A 17,578-nucleotide genomic window follows, 5' to 3' on the forward strand; every position below is an offset into this window, starting at 1 on the left:
AGTGTTTCGCGTGGTAATAGGGCTAAATTTTTGTTAATCTCTCACCATATAACCATAGAGATCGCCCTATAAATACTTTCCAGTCTCAGCTATACAACTTTTTAAGAATTAGTTGACGTGGGACAGTTCTAGTGTGTGTGTGTGTGTGTGTGTGTGTGTGTGTGTGTGTGTGTGTGTGTGTGTGTGTGTGTGTGTGTGTGTGTGTGTGTGTGTGTGTTTGACAGAGACCCGTAATCAGAAACGCTTTGCTCTCTCGACGACGACTATTTTCAAAGGATCTATTTGAAGATACTCGTGCTTTTAAAAGGTATCTTTATGGTTCTGGTCACGGATTTGCAAGATTTCTACTTTGTCATAAGGAGAAACTGTCTTGAAAACCTGGCTAATCGTCTTTGGGGACTTCAAAAATTGTCACGGTGAGAAAGCAAAGAGTTTCTGAATATGGCCGAGAGAGAGAGAGAGAGAGAGAGAGAGAGAGAGAGAGAGAGAGAGAGAGAGAGAGAGAGAGAGAGAATATTTTTTTATCATTACTATTACTATTTACTTATTTTTTCATGTGTGTGTGTGTGTGTGTGTATGGAGACAGGATTAAAATGCATTATAGAGTGTGTCCAGCGTTACCTTATTAAAACTCGAGCATTAATGAGGTGAACAGAATAGGAACGAGAATGAGTTGAAGTTAAATAATCCCTTTTCCATCACCCCTAGTATGAAATGAACGGGCGAGGAATGAAAGTTACACGGAGGAGGCAGACAAGTTGGACTGAATGGAGTGTGGTTAGGATCCCAACTTCAAAAAGATAGATTTAACACGTTCACTGCGATATGCAACGCCACATAGCATTAGAAGCATTGTAAAAACTCATCACAGCTATAAACAAGGAAAAAAAAAATAAGGAAATTAGATCAGAGGGTCAATTTGTAGGCGGTATAACATTCAGAAGTGGATAAAAAGCGAAAAGAAAAGTCTGTGTGGTCGTGATAACAGAACATTAAAAACAAGTAAGGAAATGTATCTCAAAGTGTTGATGACATACTCTCACCTAACTCGTAACTAATATGGACATGGATGATGGATGGATACAAAAGATATGTTTCGTAAAGGGTCTAACACGTACGAGTACTACAAGCCTCTGAGCTTCTTGAAGTTTCATAACAACGTAAGAATCTAAGGGAAATTGCAAGAAGCCGTCAGGCCTACACGTGGCAGTCCAAGTATATAACAACGTACCTATTTCCATCTATCATTCCACTCATATATATGTCTAATCTTCTTTTAAAGCTGCCTCATGAAGGAACACTAACATTCTGATAACTGAGACCCTTTCACTCATCTACCACTATTTGAGAACCTATTCTTTCCGATCCCTTTCTTAAACATAATATTTTTCAAGCTTGAACCCATTATTTTCGGTTCTATCCTGTCTACTGATCCTAAAAGTTTTGCTGAGGTCCACTTTATTATAACGCCTACACCACTTAAATACTTTTATCAGGACTCTCTAAGAATTGCAAATTTACCGTCTTCGATTTCGTTTCGTAAGGAACATAGGAGGTAGCAGAAACAAACTGAAACGATCATTTACTCTCAGCAAGGTCTAGTAGCACTAGTTCTCCTCTGGAACTGTTCTGGTCTTCCCAGTACTGATCAATATCAGTTCAGGAGTGCTGTAAACCTACCATTAAAGCAGGTCGTCAATTCGTTGAACCTTTCCCTTTGTGTTTCACAACTCAAGGAGGCATTTACAGCCTACCCTCTAAAGACAACTCTCCTCCTTCACAAAAAACTGCATGCATTTACTACTACTAACACACACACACACACACACACACACACACACACACACACACACACACAAACCGCGTAGTGTAGTGGTTAGCATGCTCGACTCACAATCGAGAGGGCCGGGTTCGAGTCCCAGGGCGGCGAGGCAAATAGGCAAGCCTCTTAAGTGTGGCCCCTGTTCACCTATCAGCAAATAGACACTGGATGTAACTCGAGGGGTTGTGGCCTCGCTTTACCGGTGTGTGGAGTGTGTTGTAGTCTCATTTCTACCTGAAGATCGGTCTATGAGCTATGAGCTCGCTCCGTAATGGGAAAGACTGGCTGGGTGACCAGCAGGCCACCGAGGTGAATTACACACCAACACTCCATTCACTTAAGATAAAAAAATCCAAATCCAGCTTCGGATTCCCCTTCAGGGGAGGGGACCATAAATCCCCAGGTCGGACTGCTCTCTCAGTATCGACCATGAATGTCTTGACACCTCCATCAACTTTTCTTCATTAACTTCTGCAACATTAGCGGTCTTAGACCGAATTTTCAATCTGTAGAACACCATCTCTCCTCTACTAAACCTCATCTTCTTTTCCTCACTGAAACACAGCTGTCTGAGGCAACTGACAGTAGCCCCTTCTCTGTTCCCTTCTTTCTCTATCCTCATTTTGTTCCAAAGCTTGATGTTGTGCCTATTGCTCTCTTGCCCACACTCTTGAAGCTTCTGAGTATTCCACCATCTGGTTTCAACTCAAAAGTCACTCTCTGACTAAACTTATCTGTGATGTCTATCTCTCCCCTAACTCCTCTGACAATAAGAGATTCTTTGACCATTTAATCCCTAAAGTGCAGCACATTTCTCTCTCTCTCTCTCCTTTCATGGAGATTTCCATCCTTGGAGATTTCAATGTTCACCAGCAGATTTGGCTTTCCTCTCCCTTCACTGACCATCCTGGTGAACTAGCCTTCAACTTTGCTATCCTCCATGACCTAGAGCAACTGGTGCAACACCCTATACTCGTGTTCCTGACCGTCTTGGAGACACGCCCAACATTCTTGGTCTCTTCCTCACCTCTAATCCTTCAGCTTATGCTGTTACTCTCTTCATTGTTGGGCTCCTCCGATCACAATCTCATTTCTGTATCTTGTCCTATTTCTCCAACCGCTACTCAGGTTCCCTCAAAGAGGAGGTGCCTTTGGCGTTTTGCCTCTGCCAGTTGGGGTAACCTGAGGAGGTATTATGCTGATTTTCCCTGGAATGATTACTGTTTCCATGTCAGAGACCTATCTCACTGTGCTGAACGCATAACAGAGGTGATATTGTCCGGCATGGAGGAGTACATTCCTCACTTTTTTCTCAACCTAAACCTTCTAAACCTTGGTTTAACACAGCCTGTTCTCGTGCTATACATGATAGAGAGGTTGCCCACAAAAGGTACTTGAGCCTTCCATCACCTGAATCTCATGCACTTTATATTTCTGCCTGGAATCATGCCAAGTCTGTTCTTCAACTTGCCAGACACTCCTTCATAAATAGAAAATATCAAATTCTTTCAAACTCCAACTCTACTGGAGACCTCTAGCATCTGGCCAAAAACATCTCCAATAACTTTACTTCATCTTTCCCTCCTTTATTTCATCCTGATGGCACCACTGCCATAACCTGTCTCTAAAGCTGAACTGTCCTCTCACACTTTTGCGAATAACTCTACCTTGAATGATTCTGGGCTTCTCCCTTCCTCTCCTACTTCCTCTGACTATTTCATGCCTACAATCAAAATTCTTCGAAATGATGTTTTCCATGCCCTCACTGACCTAAACCCTCAGAAGACTTATGGACCTGATGGGGTTCCTCTATTGTTCTCAAGAACTGTGCCTCCCTGCTTGCCCCTTGCCTGGCTAAGCTTTTCCAACTCTGTCTATTTGCCTACGTTCAACCTTTTCCTTAAAAGGGTTACCATTCTGATCCCTCAAACTACCGCCCTATAGCTTGAATCTCTTGCTCGTCTAAAGTTTTTTAATCTATCCTCAATAGAAAGATTCTTAAACATTTGTCACTTCACAATCTTCTATCTGATCGTTAGTACGGTTTCTGTCAAGGCCGCTCTACTGATGATCTGGCTTTCCATACAGAGGTCATCCTCTTATAGAAATTTAAGTGACACTTTTGCTGTTGCCTTAAACATATCAAAAGCTTTTGATAGAGTCTGGCACAAAACTTTCATCTCAAAACTACCGACCTATCGTTTCTATCCTTCTCCGCAATTGTATTTCAAGTTTCCTCTCCAACCGTTCTATTGCTGCTGTGGTAGACGGCCACTGTTCTTCTCCAAAATCTATTAACAGTGGTGTTCCTCAGGGTTCTGTCCTATCATCCACTCTCTTTCTATTATTCATTAATGATTTTCTTAACCAAACTTCTTGCCCTATCCACTCCTACGCTGATGATACCACCCTACACCTTTCCACTTCTTTTCAGAGACGACCAACCCTTCAGGAAATCAACAGATCACGCAGGGACCCCACAGAATGCCTGACTTCTGATCTTTCTAAGATTTCTGATTGGGCCAGAGAAAACTTAGTAGTTTTCAATGCCTCAAAAACTCAGTAACTCCATTTATCAACTCGACACAACCTTCCAGACAACTATCCCTCTTCTTCAATGACACTTAATTGTCTCCCTCTTCCGCACTGATATCCTTGGTCTGTCTTTTACTCATAATCTAAACTGGAAACTTCACATCTCGTCTCTTACTAAAACAGTTTGTATGAAGTTAGGCGTTCTGAGGCGTTTCTGCCAGTTTTTTTTTCGCCCCTCCAACTGCTAACTCTGTACATAGACCTTATCCGCCCATGTATGGAGTACTCTTCGCATGTATGGGGGGTTCCACTTACACAGTTTTATTAGATAGGGTGGAATCAAAAGCTTTTCGTCTCACCAACTCCTCTCCTCTAACTGATTGTGTTCAGCCTCTTTCTTACCTCCAGAATGTTGCATCTCTAGCTATCTTCTACCGCTTTTTTTATGCTAACTGCTCTTTTGATTTTACTAACTGCATGCCTCCCGACCTCCTGTGGCCTCGCACCAAAAGGTTTTCTTTCTCCCCTCACCCCTATTCTGTCCAACCAGAAATCTTGATCATTCATACCTCCCTCTGGTAAAATCTGCAGCTCCCTGCTTGCTTCTGTATTTCCAACTTCCAAGGTTGATTTCATTTAAGAGGGAGGCTTTGAGACATTTATCATTTACTATAGGCTAACTCTTTCGGACCTGCAAGGGGGCTGGAAACTAAATGGGCCTTTTTCTTTTTTATATCTTTTTGTGTTGCCTTTGCCAGCTTTTCCATCTTACATAAAAACTCTCCTGTATCCTTTAAGACATTCTCCTTTGCATTGATTCTAATATATCCTTCCTATAATGTGGAACCAGAACTGCACAACATAATCTAGATGCGGTCTGACCAACACTAAATGTAAATTTAATATTACTTCGGGACTCCTGCTTTTAACATTCCTACAAATTAATCCTAGTACTCTATTTGCCGTATTTCTAGTCGCTATGTATTGTTTTCTTAGAGGGAAATCAGAGCTAATTATAACATAAATCTTTTTCAAACTCTAAACCTACTAGTAACTAGAGGTTCATGGTTTTTTGAGTACCTAATATTTTATTTATTATTATTTTTTTACGTTAAGGCCTATAGCGACTGTAGGCACACTTGAAGAGTGTATGGGAAGCGCTGTTCCACTTCCGCCCATTAGTGACGCAGGCAATTTTATTTATAGTGGTACCCATAATAGAGACCATATCACCCCTGAAACTCATCATGGGTGTAACCACCTAGAACCTGGGTATCACGGTGATATGTAGGTAACTTTAAACCACTCGACAAATGGCAAAGTGTTTAAGGCTATACGTGGTGGGATTCGAACCTACGCGTGGACGTTTGCCCGATCCCACGCTCACCACCTTATCCACTGTGCCACCGCTTCCCTACACTTAGTGCTTACTCAACATTCCTTAATATTAAACTGCATTTCTCATCTCTTTACTCATTCATTCATCTTATTCAAATCTGCCTACAAGACGATGGCATCTGAAGCTGACCTACTTAACCAAGCAATCTTCGTGTCGTACGCAAAATCTACTATATAGCATCACTAATTCCACTATCCAAGTAATTAATATATATTGCAAAACAACAATGGCCCAAAAACTGATTCCTGTGGCACCTCACTAACTAATCAACCACACTCAGACTAGAGCTTTTATAATTCTGTGCTTATATTCCTATTTTTTGTGTGCTTTATTACTCAAGTAAGTTTAGACAGTTTCGCTATGATGACATGGGCTAAGGCGTCAAAGAGGAACAAATAAGGATGGAGAGAGAGAGAGAGAGAGAGAGAGAGAGAGAGAGAGAGAGAGAGAGAGAGAGAGAGAGAGAGAGAGAGAGAGAGAGAGAGAGAGAGAGATAAAGTTGCAGAGAGAAGGATAGAAACAGTAGGAGGGCAGTTTGGAGATCAAAGCTTTGTGCCAGACTCTATCAAAAGCTTTTGATATGTCTAATGCGACAGCAAAAGTTTCACCGAAATTTCTAAAAGAGGATGACCAAGACTCAGTAAGGAAAGCCAGAAGATCACCAGTAGAGCGACCTTGACGGAAGCCATACTGGCGATCAGATAGAAGATTGTGAAGTGACAGATGTTTAAGAATCTTCCTATTCAGGATAGATTAAAAACTTTAGACAAGCAAGAGATTAAAGCTATAGGACGGTAGTTTGAGGGATTAGAACGGTCACCCTTTTTAGGAACAGGCTGAATGTAGGCAAACTTCCAGCAAGAAGGAAAGGTAGAAGTCGATAGACAAAGTTGAAAGAGTTTGGCCACGCAAGGTGTAAGCACGGAAGCACAGTTTTTGAGAACAATAGGAGGGACTCCATCAGGTCCATAAGCCTTCCGAGGGTCTAAGCCACAGAGGGCATGGAAAACATCATTACGAATTTTGATTGAAGACATGAAATAGTCAGAGGGAGGAGGAGAGGGAGGGACAAGCCCAGAATCATCCAAGGTGAAGTTGTTAGCACAGGCCTGAGAGAAGAGTTCAGCTTTAGAGACAGAAGAGATGGCAGTGGTGACATCAGGATGAAATAGAAGAGGGAAAGATGAAGAAGTGAAGTTATTTGAGATGTTTTTGGCTAGATGCCAGAAGTCACGAGGGGAGTTAGAGTTTGAGAGATTTTGACATTTTCTATTTATGAAACGAGTGTTTGGCAAACTGAAAAGCAGACTTGGCATGATTCTGGGCAGAAATATAAAGTGCATGAGATTCAGATGGAAGGCTCAAGTACCTTTTGTGGGCAACATCTCTATCATGTATTGCATGAGAACAGGCTGTGTCAAACCAAGGTTTAGAAGGTTTAGGTTGAGAAAAGGAATGAGGAATGTACTATACGCCTCCATGCCAGACACTATCATCTCTGTTATGCGTTCAGCACAAAGAGATGGGTTTTTTGACATGGGTACAGTAATCATTCCAAGGAAGATCAGCATAATACCTTCTCAGGTCCTCCAACCTGGCAGAGGCAAAACGCCAGAGGCACCTTTGCTTAGGGGGATTCTGGTAAGGGATTGGAGAAATAGGACAAGATACAGAGATGAGATTGAGATCGGAGAAGCCCAACGGAGTAGATAGGGTGACAGCATAAGCAGAGAGATTAGAGGTGAGGAAGAGATCAAGAATGATTTGCGTATCTCCAAGACGGTCAGGAATACGAGTAGGATGTTGCACCCGTTGCTCTAGGTCATGGAGGATAGCAAAGTTGAAGGCCAGTTCACCAGGATGGTCAGTGAAGGGAGAGGAAAGCCAAATCTGCTGGTGAACATTGAAATCTCCCAGGATGGAGATCTCCGCGAAAGGGTAGAGGGACAGAATGTGCTACACTTTGGAAGTCAAAGAATTTACCATAGTCAGAGGAGTTAGGGGAGAGATTGACAGCACATATAAATTTAGTTCGAGAGTGCCCACGCTCTCGGAAGACTCGAGAGCATGGGCACGAGAGTAAGTTAAGTCATTGCGCACATAGACGCAACATCCAGCTATAGAACAAAAATGAGAATAGAGAAAATAGGAGAGAATAGAGAAGGGCTACTGTCAGTTGCCTTCAGTGAGGAAAAAATGAGGTTTAGTACAGGAGAGGTGGTGGTCCACACATCGAAAATTAGATGTGAGACCGCGAATGTTGCAGAAGTTAATGTAGAAAAAGTTGAGGGAGGTGTCAATACACAACACACACCGGGAAAGCGAGGCCACAACCCCTCGAGTTACATCCGGTACCTATTTACTGCTACGTGAACAGGGGCCACACATTTGCCTCGCCACTTACCGGGACTCAAACCCGGCCCTCTCGATTGTGAGTCGAGCGTGCTAACCACTACACTACGCGATGTGTGTGTGTGTGTGTGTGTGTGTGTGTGTGTGTGTGTGTGTGTGTGTGTGTGTGTGTGTGTGTGTGTGTGTGTGTGTGCGTGTCATGATACATGTATGAGAGTACCTGAATATAAATGGAGAACAATTACTACTGATGTTTCAATGCATGCGTGGGCCATAGTGTTTACAAATGGATGGCAATAAACCTTGATTAAGACAAAAATGTTCAATTACAACTTGAAACAGAAAAATGACACTCTCTCTCTCTCTCTCTCTCTCTCTCTCTCTCTCTCTCTCTCTTAATGGCTCTATCAATAAATCTTTATCATCTATCTACGAATCTATCTACCTACCTATCTAATACATCAATCAATCACTTCCTGTTCTTCATTACTTTACTATCGTATCTTTTCCTTCACTCCTACACGGTTTTACTGCACAATTTTCCATCCACACTCTCCCCTCACAACACTAATTCTCCCCAACTCTCTCTCTCTCTCTCTCTCTCTCTCTCTCTCTCTCTTTCTCCCTAAGCAGAAGAGAACGAAAAACAGACCAACTGCACTGAACCTCCTCCCGCTGTAACTAACGCTGAGATGGTCATACTAAAAGAAGGAGAGGCTGCGATCTACACCTGCACCACACCGGGCTACTCGTGGGTCTCCAGGGACAAGGAGAAGCTATCCCAGTGTTTCGAAGGGAACTGGACTGCGCTATTGGATATGTGTGATGAAGGTAAGGGTGGTGTGACTTGAGCAATGAGTGGGAATCAATGGAAAGATTAGAATGGAAGTGGAATAGGAAATAAGTGTTGCGGTTGAGGGGAATGAGTGAGGAATGGTAGAATTATAGCAATGGGATGGATATGAATGTGGTGGGTAAAAGGTAATGTAGCACTGGAGGGAGAAATATGAGTACGAGAGGGAAATTTGAATACTGGAGAACGATTGTGTGAAAGAACAAAGTGCAGGAGTGAAAGAAAAGGAACTATGATATTAAAACAATGGCTGAAGGAAAAATGAGTGATAGATAGACAGATAGATATTCAAAGAGTTATATACTGTAGATACACACTGTACATACATATATAGTACAGATAGATAAGTTAATTGATACTTCTACTGATAGACCAAAACATACATACTCGTACATACATACATACATACATATACACATCCATAAAAAGTTAAGAATGATATGACTGATAGTTCGTAAATGCACAGTACTTGAATATTATAAAGAATGGGTACATTGAAGCCAAGATCTATTAGGAAGGAGTAGGTCATCCATTTATTTGGTGACAATATATATACAACCATCAGTCGGCGTGTATCATGAGTCTGTCACTAAACATAAATCACAACGGAGATACATTTTTTTAGTAACACATAACAACATCGCATTAAATAAACTAGAATTACCAGTGAAAAAAATAGATCAATGAAAAATAGATGAAAAAATGCATAACTGACAGTGATAAAGTAAAAGATATCATAGTAACTGTGATAAAAAAAAAAAAAAAACGTAAGGAAATACAAACAGATAAAATGGTTGAAGGAAGTGGATGGATTGAAAGGATGTAAAGAATTGAATGGGTAAGAATGGATATGAAAGTCCTATGGATATTAGTAATGGAGAATCGGAGACAAAATGAACAGATGAGTAAAGAGGAAGGTAGATACACAAAATGAAGAGAAGGAAGGCAAGGGGGAAAAAATAAGATAAAAAACATAAGAGAGAGAGAGAGAGAGAGAGAGAGAGAGAGAGAGAGAGAGAGAGAGAGTATGAAAGAGGCGGTGGTGTAGAGGATAAGGTGGTCAGCGTGGGATCGAGCAGACATCCACGCGTAGGCTGGAATAGCACCACATACCACTTTTGAAGCTATGCGATTTGTCGATTGGTTTAAAGTTACCTACATGTCACCGTAATACCCAGGTTCTAGGTGGTTACACCAAAGATGCGCTTGGGTGGTGATATGGGCCCTAATATGGGCACCACTATAAATAAATTTGCCTGCGCCACTAATGGGAGGAAGCTTAACAGCGCTTCCCACATATATTATTCAAGTATGCCTACAGGCGCTATAGGCCATAACGTTAAAAAAAAAAAAAAAAAAACTAAGGAGGAAGAGAAAATTAAGCTTAGAATTTGAAGGAAGAGTAAAAAAAAAAAAAAAAATAGAAATGAAGGAAGAGAAAACCTAAGCTAAATATAAAGAAGAAATAGAAGGGTGAAAAAAATACGGGAGATTTAGAGAAGAATTAATTACGAGTGAAAAGAAAAGAAGAGAATGGAAAGAAAATACAGTCGATAAAACAGAGAAGATATGAGGAAATAAAATGAATATAGATGAAGCGAGAAAACCTGAGAAAAATAAACTGAAGAAAAGAGAAGAAACAATAAACAAAAAAGTAAAGTGAGGAGGAGGAAGAAATATGAGAGAGAGAGAGAGAGAGAGAGAGAGAGAGAGAGAGAGAGAGAGAGAGAGAGAGAGAGAGAGAGAGAGAGAGAGAGAGAGAGAGAGAGAGAGAGAGAGAGAGAGAGAGAGAGAGAGTGTGTGTGTGTGTGTGTGTGTGTGTGTGTGTGTGTGTGTGTGTGTGTGTGTGTGTGCGCGCGCGTTTGTCCTAACCTACCTACCAACTTATGTCTACCCTATAACCTCTCTCTCTCTCTCTCTCTCTCTCTCTCTCTCTCTCTCTCTCTCACAGATTGCCCCTTGCCCAGAGACTGCACCGATATCAATTCTTTAGGCCATACTACCGAAGGAGACTTCTTCATCTATCCTGCTGGCGAAAAAATCTATAATCCACTTAAGGTGAGGCCACGAAAGGAAAGGCATGAGCTGGGAGGATGAGTGAGTGGATATGATGACGAAGATGAAAGAGAAGTGGGAGAGAATGAGAATAACAGGGTGAAAGGAAGGAAGCCAAGGGAAGAAGGAGTGGGGAGGTTCAGTAACAGGGTGGAAGGAAGGAAGCCAAGGGGAGAAGGAGGGGGGAAGTTCAGTGATAAGTAAGTTTTGGTAGGTTTACTGGGGTTTTGAAGGATTTAATGGGGTTTTAATAGATCCAAGTGGGTTTCTGTGAATTTTTAGGTGAGTTTTGGTGGATATTTTTGTGGGTTTACTGGGGTAGAGAAATGAAGGAGGCAAGCAAATTAGAAAGAAGGAAAGACAGAGGAAATTAAATTGGAAAAGGGAGAAAGAGGAATGAAAAGAACAATGGAAAGTAACATTAAGAGGTGAGAAAATTAAAAAAGGGTACTAGGGAAGCAAAGACTAAGATAACTGGAAGGAAGAGGAGAAAGGAAGCAAAATTAAATGAAAGAAGAATACAAAAAGAACGAGGGAGGATATGAGAAAAGAAATAAACAGAGGAAGCAAAAGAAAGAAGGAAGGAAAGAAATAGAACAGAAGAGGAAACGAGGGAGAGAAGGGAAGTGAAGTGGAAAAAAGAGGAGGAGGTAAAGAAAAGAACGAGTGAAGGTGAGAAAAGGAAAAGGGTAGAAGAATTGAGGAAATGAGTAAATAAATGGATGAAGAGGAAGGAAATATAAAAAAAAAAGAAAGGAAGGAAGGAAAAATAGGAAGAAAATCGAAAAGAAAATGAAGGAGAGAGGAGGAAAAGGGAAGGGAAGAAAGAAGGGAAGTAGTGACTAAGTGAAAGAATGAAAGAACAAAAGAAACACAGAAAAGAAAGAAGAGCAGAAAAAAAAGATGTAGGGCACAAAGGAAAATAGAGATGGATGGATAAAAAAAAAGAAAAGAGAAAAAAAGAATAAAGGAGAAAAAAGTGACAAAGAGAGACAAAGACCAAAGAGAAAGCAAGGAAGACCGCGTGACACATGGCCACCTTTATATGAAGGTGAAAAATGAGTGTTGATGATCATGTTGTTATTATTTCCCTTCCTATTGATTGTACTCCGTGCTCCCGTGGCTCTGTTGACACGTATGGAGAGCTCAACTAAGCCACTATGTCATATTCTGTAGTAGTAGTAGTAGTAGTAGTAGTAGTAGTAGTAGTAATAGCAGTAGTAGTAGTATAATATAATTTGTAGAACTTATGGTGTTTATAATTTCTGCGGGTAAATAGAAGACTTAGTAGTAGAAAAGACGGCAAATACACACACACACACACACACACACACACACACACACACACACACACACACAGAGAGAGAGAGAGAGAGAGAGAGAGAGAGAGAGAGAGAGAGAGAGAGAGAGAGAGAGAGAGAGAGAGAGAGAGAGAGAGAGAGAGAGAGAGTTAATGTGTTGGACCGGCAAGAAACGGAGGCGGGAGGGAAGGTATGAGTGTGATAGTATACACACGAAACGGAGAGAAAAAAGGGAGAAAAGAATGTATATCAGTGACTAAATAATTAACGAACGAATAAGGGAAGGGACTGATGACTGTATCGTGCTGTATAGTCTTCCAGCACGACACACACACACACACACACACACACACACACACACACACACACACACACACACACACACACACGTTCACTTTGAAACTGCTGTAATGCTTATAATGAAGAAAGTAAAGTGATAGAGGGCAGGTAAAGAATGGCAGCGAGTGAGTCAGTGATGGAGATGGGAAGAAATGTAGCGCTAAAGTGTAAACAGTTATAAATTTAGACACAAAAGTTAATATTAATTTTCACGGAGATGTGTGTGTGTGTGTGTGTGTGTGTGTGTGTGTGTGTGTGTGTGTGTGTGTTTGCCGTCTTTTCTACTACTAAGTCTTCTATTTACCAGCAGAAATTATAAACACCACAAGTTCTACAAATAATATTACAACTACTACTACTACTACTACTACAATAATTTTTATTTTTATCATTATTACTATCATTATTATCATTATTATTATTATTACTATTTATTATTTTTACTACCACTACTACTACTACTACTACTACTATTACTACTACAGAATATGACATAGTGGCTTAGTTGAGCTCTCCATACGTGTCAACAGAGCCACGGGAGCACGGAGTACAATCAATAGGAAGGGAAATAACAACATGATCATCAACACTCATTTTTCACCTTCATATAAAGGTGGCCATGTGTCACGCGGTCTTCCTTGCTTTCTCTTTGGTCTTTGTCTCTGTCACTTTTTTTTTATCTCTCTTTTTTTTTTATCCATTCATCTCTATTTTTCTTTGTGCCTTACATTTTTTTTCTGCTCTGTATGTGTTGGCGCTTTTATTTGTTACCATATATATAGGCAATCCTCTAAAAATACACAGGACATAACTATTATCATCATATCATCGCTCTCTCTCTCTCTCTCTCTCTCTCTCCAGGTACACTGCCAGCTGTCCACCGAGGAGAGTGAGAAAGGCTGGCTCCTGGCTGCCTATACCAACCCTTCCAATAATCGCAATCCGTCCCGTACTGACCCGATGACTGGCATTGGCGAGATAGAGTCAGACAAGTCGCCTTACTTCATTGGTGCGTCACTAAGCACTGTGTTACCTGTGTCTTATCGTTCACTTCTATCAATGGGTTTGTTTTAAGATTTAATGTATTTTCTTAGCCTTAACTTTATTTTATTTTCATTCATTCATCTATCTATTTTTTATTTTCATTTATTTATTTATTTTTTTTTTTTTTTTGTTGCAGGGAGGGGGCTGAGTGTAGTGTAATGTTTCTTAAGGCGGCGTCACACTAGCACTTTTCCGTCTTCTTTTTCTGTCAATTTTCTGACGACTGTCAACTTTTGCAGACGGTGGCCGTCACACACAAGCTTGCTTCCGCCTTTGCCGCGCTTGTCGATTGTAAACAAACAAGGCTCCTCATTCACTCCAGCAAGCCGCGGCTTTTTTGCACCTTATAATGTAATCAGCTGTTCTGTGATCCCAAAGGCAACGGTGACCTCTAATACTCTCTATGAGAAATTCGTCAGTGTGTTTTGTACACTGCTCATCTTGGCCAGCTACTTGGAAGTTGCCTTGGAAATATTCAAAAGCGTCGCACATTCGCACTCCCTTGGAAATGTACACAAACAACTGAGGAACTTTTCATTGCTAGGCTAGAAGAAAAAAATATGTATACAAATATATATTCATCAACTCATTTAAATTTCTTGTCATGATAATAGCATTCTTCCGTTTAACAAAAAAAAAAATTTTTTAATAAAAGTGTTGATTAGAAACCATAGTTCTTATTTTGACTAAAAATTGGCGCTAGACGAAAACGATGCGTTCCGTCTGACTCAAGACGACGGAAAGAGTTGACAGAAGAGTAAAAAGACGACGGAAAAAGTGCTAGTGTGACGCCGCCTTTAGTGTATGCTCGCTCGCTCGCTCTCTCTCTCTCTCTCTCTCTCTCTGTGTGTGTGTGTGTGTGTGTGTGTGTGTGTGTGTGTGTGTGTGTGTGTGTGTGTTGTGACATGAAAATTGAGAAGAAAAGAAATACATAAGAAAGAAGATAACAAGAATGAAAAGATGAAGATGGAAGTAAGAAGGAGGATAATAAATGAAGAAACATGAGAGATATGAAAGCAGGTACCAAGATCATAAGACGCTATCACTAATCTGATAGATTAGTGATTTGGGCCGCCGTGGTGCAGTGGAACCATGCGTTCTTTGGGGTCCGAAGGGTCTCCAAGCGTACGGGTTCGAATCCTGTCCACGGTCCGAGTGTAGGTTGGGCTTCCTCACTCGGGGCAACGGTTTCCTGGCGGATGGGCTTTGAAATAGGAGGTACCTTAAAAAGTATCTCCTTTAGCCCATAAATTCCCGTGAAAAGCCCACATGGTATAAATAAAAAAAAAAGATCAGAAGTCCCGTGACCACCGAGGAGAACAACAAGAGGTGGTGAGTCATGACAAAACAAACACAACCGGAGACGAGCAGTAGATTACAAGAAGCTTCTGGAACCTTCTCCCCATATCTGGTGATAATCAGAGGTCGCCAGAAGTAAATGATATGGACGAGAGGTCAAGTAACGCGTGTATATTAGGAAGAGTAAGAGAGAGAGGGAGAGAAGCCGAGAGCGCCGAGAAGGCGAGAGACGACAGCGAGACAGAGCTGTCAAAATGGGCGCGCCACTTATCTCAAAATCAGTAAGTGTAGCCAGACAGTTGTAATGCAGGCACAGAAAATGTTGATGTCATATTTTGATAAAGGAAAAATGGTTATGTGTAGGTTATGTAGGGTGTTGTTTTTATTGGAAGGTAAATTGTAGGGTGTTAGGATGTATCTTATCTTTGAATTTAAATTGCGTGATTTGAGTTGGATAACGGGAATATTGTGAAGAAATCTGGAACATTAGAAGAAGTTTACGTGAAGAGAGAAATGTTGTTATCAATGAAGTTATTACGTGTAATGAATTTGAGTTCAAGATATAATGTGGCAGAATTTGAGGCATTTGAAGGTGGACCTTGCGTGAAGAGAGTGATGAAAATTTCGTGGTTTTCGTGTTTTCTTTGTTGTCGTAAGGGTCGTAAAGTGAAAATGTTTGTAAATAATATATTTAAGTAAAGTTAATAAAAAAAAAAATCAGAGGCGTTCCCTTGAACCCACAAAGCAGTCTTTATGATAAGGGACGCAACAAGATCGTGCAACTTGCAGACACGACATGAGTGTGTGTTTCACTGTTTGATCTGCTGCAGTCTCTGACGAGACAGCCAGACGTTACCCTACGGAACGAGCTCAGAGCTCATTATTTCCGATCTTCGGATAGGCCTGAGACCAGGCACACACCACACACCGGGACAAGGTCACAACCCCTCGATTTACATCCCGTACCTACTCACTGCTAGGTGAACAGGGGCTACACGTGAAAGGGGAGACACCCAAATATCTCCACCCGGCCGGGGAATCGAACCCCGGTCATCTGGCTTGTGAAGCCAGCGCTCTAACCACTGAGCTATCGGGTGTGTGTGTGTGTGTGTGTGTGTGAAATGTCTTCTCTTAATGCATTTCTTTCTTAATTAGAGGGAGTTGCTAGCGTGCTTTTTAACCAGGATTTTCTGTTTGTGTTTATGAATACATTTTCTTTTCCAAGGTTACTGTTTGGGGGTTGCAACTTTGTTCTCTAGCCATGGATTTCTCTTTGTGTTTATCATGCCTTCACTTTCCCTTCTTTCTCATCTTTTATGTATTTTTAATGCTCTGCATCGTTAAAGCTCTCGCACTTAATGTCTTCTGTAATTATCTTGTGTTATTATAGCTACTTGTCTATATATGTTTCTTATTCGCAGACTTAATTATTCTCACTTAGTCATGAAAGCTTTTGTTCTCTCTCTCTCTCTCTCTCTCTCTCTCTCTCTCTCTCTCTCACGCAGTTGATATTTCTATTTCTCACAAAATTTCTACAGTTCTGTACCACTTATCACTTAAATCTTCAGTTCATATCTCTGGAATACACTCTACATATTCGTATTTCTCGTAAGATCTCTTATTTTTGCTGCATTTCTAACGTTATATTTATACTTTCACCTCTCATCTCAACACACATGCTAACGCCTTTTGAGTTCCGTCCAGATTATCTATGTTTTGTCTTGCCTTCGTTGTTTCACTTCCTAATTCATTGCTAACTTCTTTTTGCAGGACTCAAACATCTCGTGGATCTCAACTGGGACAACGAATCTCCTCGACCCCTCGTGTTTCATGTATGTAGTAGTAGTAGTAGTAGTAGTAGTAGTAGTAGTAGTAGTAGTAGTAGTAGTAGTAGTAGTGGTGGTGGTGGTGGTGGTGGTGGTGGAAGTAGGAAGTGGAAGTAATAGTAGCAGCAGTGGTAGTGGTGTTATTATCATTATCATTATTATCATTGTCATCATTATTATCATTATTGTTATTAGCAATAGTAGTAGTAATAGTAGTAGTAGTAATAGTAGTAGTAGTAGTAGTAGTTGCAGCAGTACCAGTGTGCAGTAGCAGCAGTAGTAGTAGTAGTAGTAGTAGTAGTAGTAGTAGTAGTAGGCAGCAGCACCAGCACCAGTGGTGGTAGTAGTAGTAGTAGTAGTATTGGTGGTGTGGTGGTGGTGGTGGTGGTGGTGGTGGTGGTGGTGGTGGTGGTGGAAGTGGGAAGTGGAAGTGGAAGTAAAAGTAGTGGTAGTGGTGTTATTGTTGTTGCTGTTATTATTATTATTATTATTATTATCATTGTTATCATTATCATTATTATTATTAGCAATAGTAGTAGTAGTAGTAGTAGTAGTAGTAGTAGTAGTAGTAGCAGCAGCAGTGGTGGTAGTAGTAGTAGTAGTAGTAGTAGTAGTAGTAGTAGTAGTAGTAGTAGTAGTAGTAGTAGTAGTAGTAGTAGTAGAAGTAGTAGTAGTAGTGATACAATAATATGGAGAAAAGATGATCCTTGTCATGGGCGTGGTCCAGAATAACAAACTGAAGCGGTTTGCTCA

The 17,578-nt window shown here is 40.9% G+C and overlaps 1 protein-coding gene across 1 annotated transcript in view; it reads left to right on the plus strand.

The window, feature by feature from the left end:
• The first annotated feature begins 8,800 nt into the window (after nt 1-8,800).
• The window catches only part of LOC123511845, a 62,382-nt gene continuing 53,604 nt past the window's right edge, over nt 8,801-17,578 (plus strand). The window contains exons 1-2 of the mRNA XM_045267897.1: nt 8,801-8,939; nt 16,770-16,831. Of these exons, the coding sequence (XP_045123832.1) occupies nt 8,801-8,939; nt 16,770-16,831 (201 nt within the window). The remainder of the gene's footprint in view (nt 8,940-16,769; nt 16,832-17,578) is intronic.

Source organism: Portunus trituberculatus, chromosome 32 (genome assembly GCF_017591435.1).
Source record: "Portunus trituberculatus isolate SZX2019 chromosome 32, ASM1759143v1, whole genome shotgun sequence".
Taxonomy (NCBI): Eukaryota; Metazoa; Arthropoda; class Malacostraca; order Decapoda; family Portunidae; genus Portunus; species Portunus trituberculatus.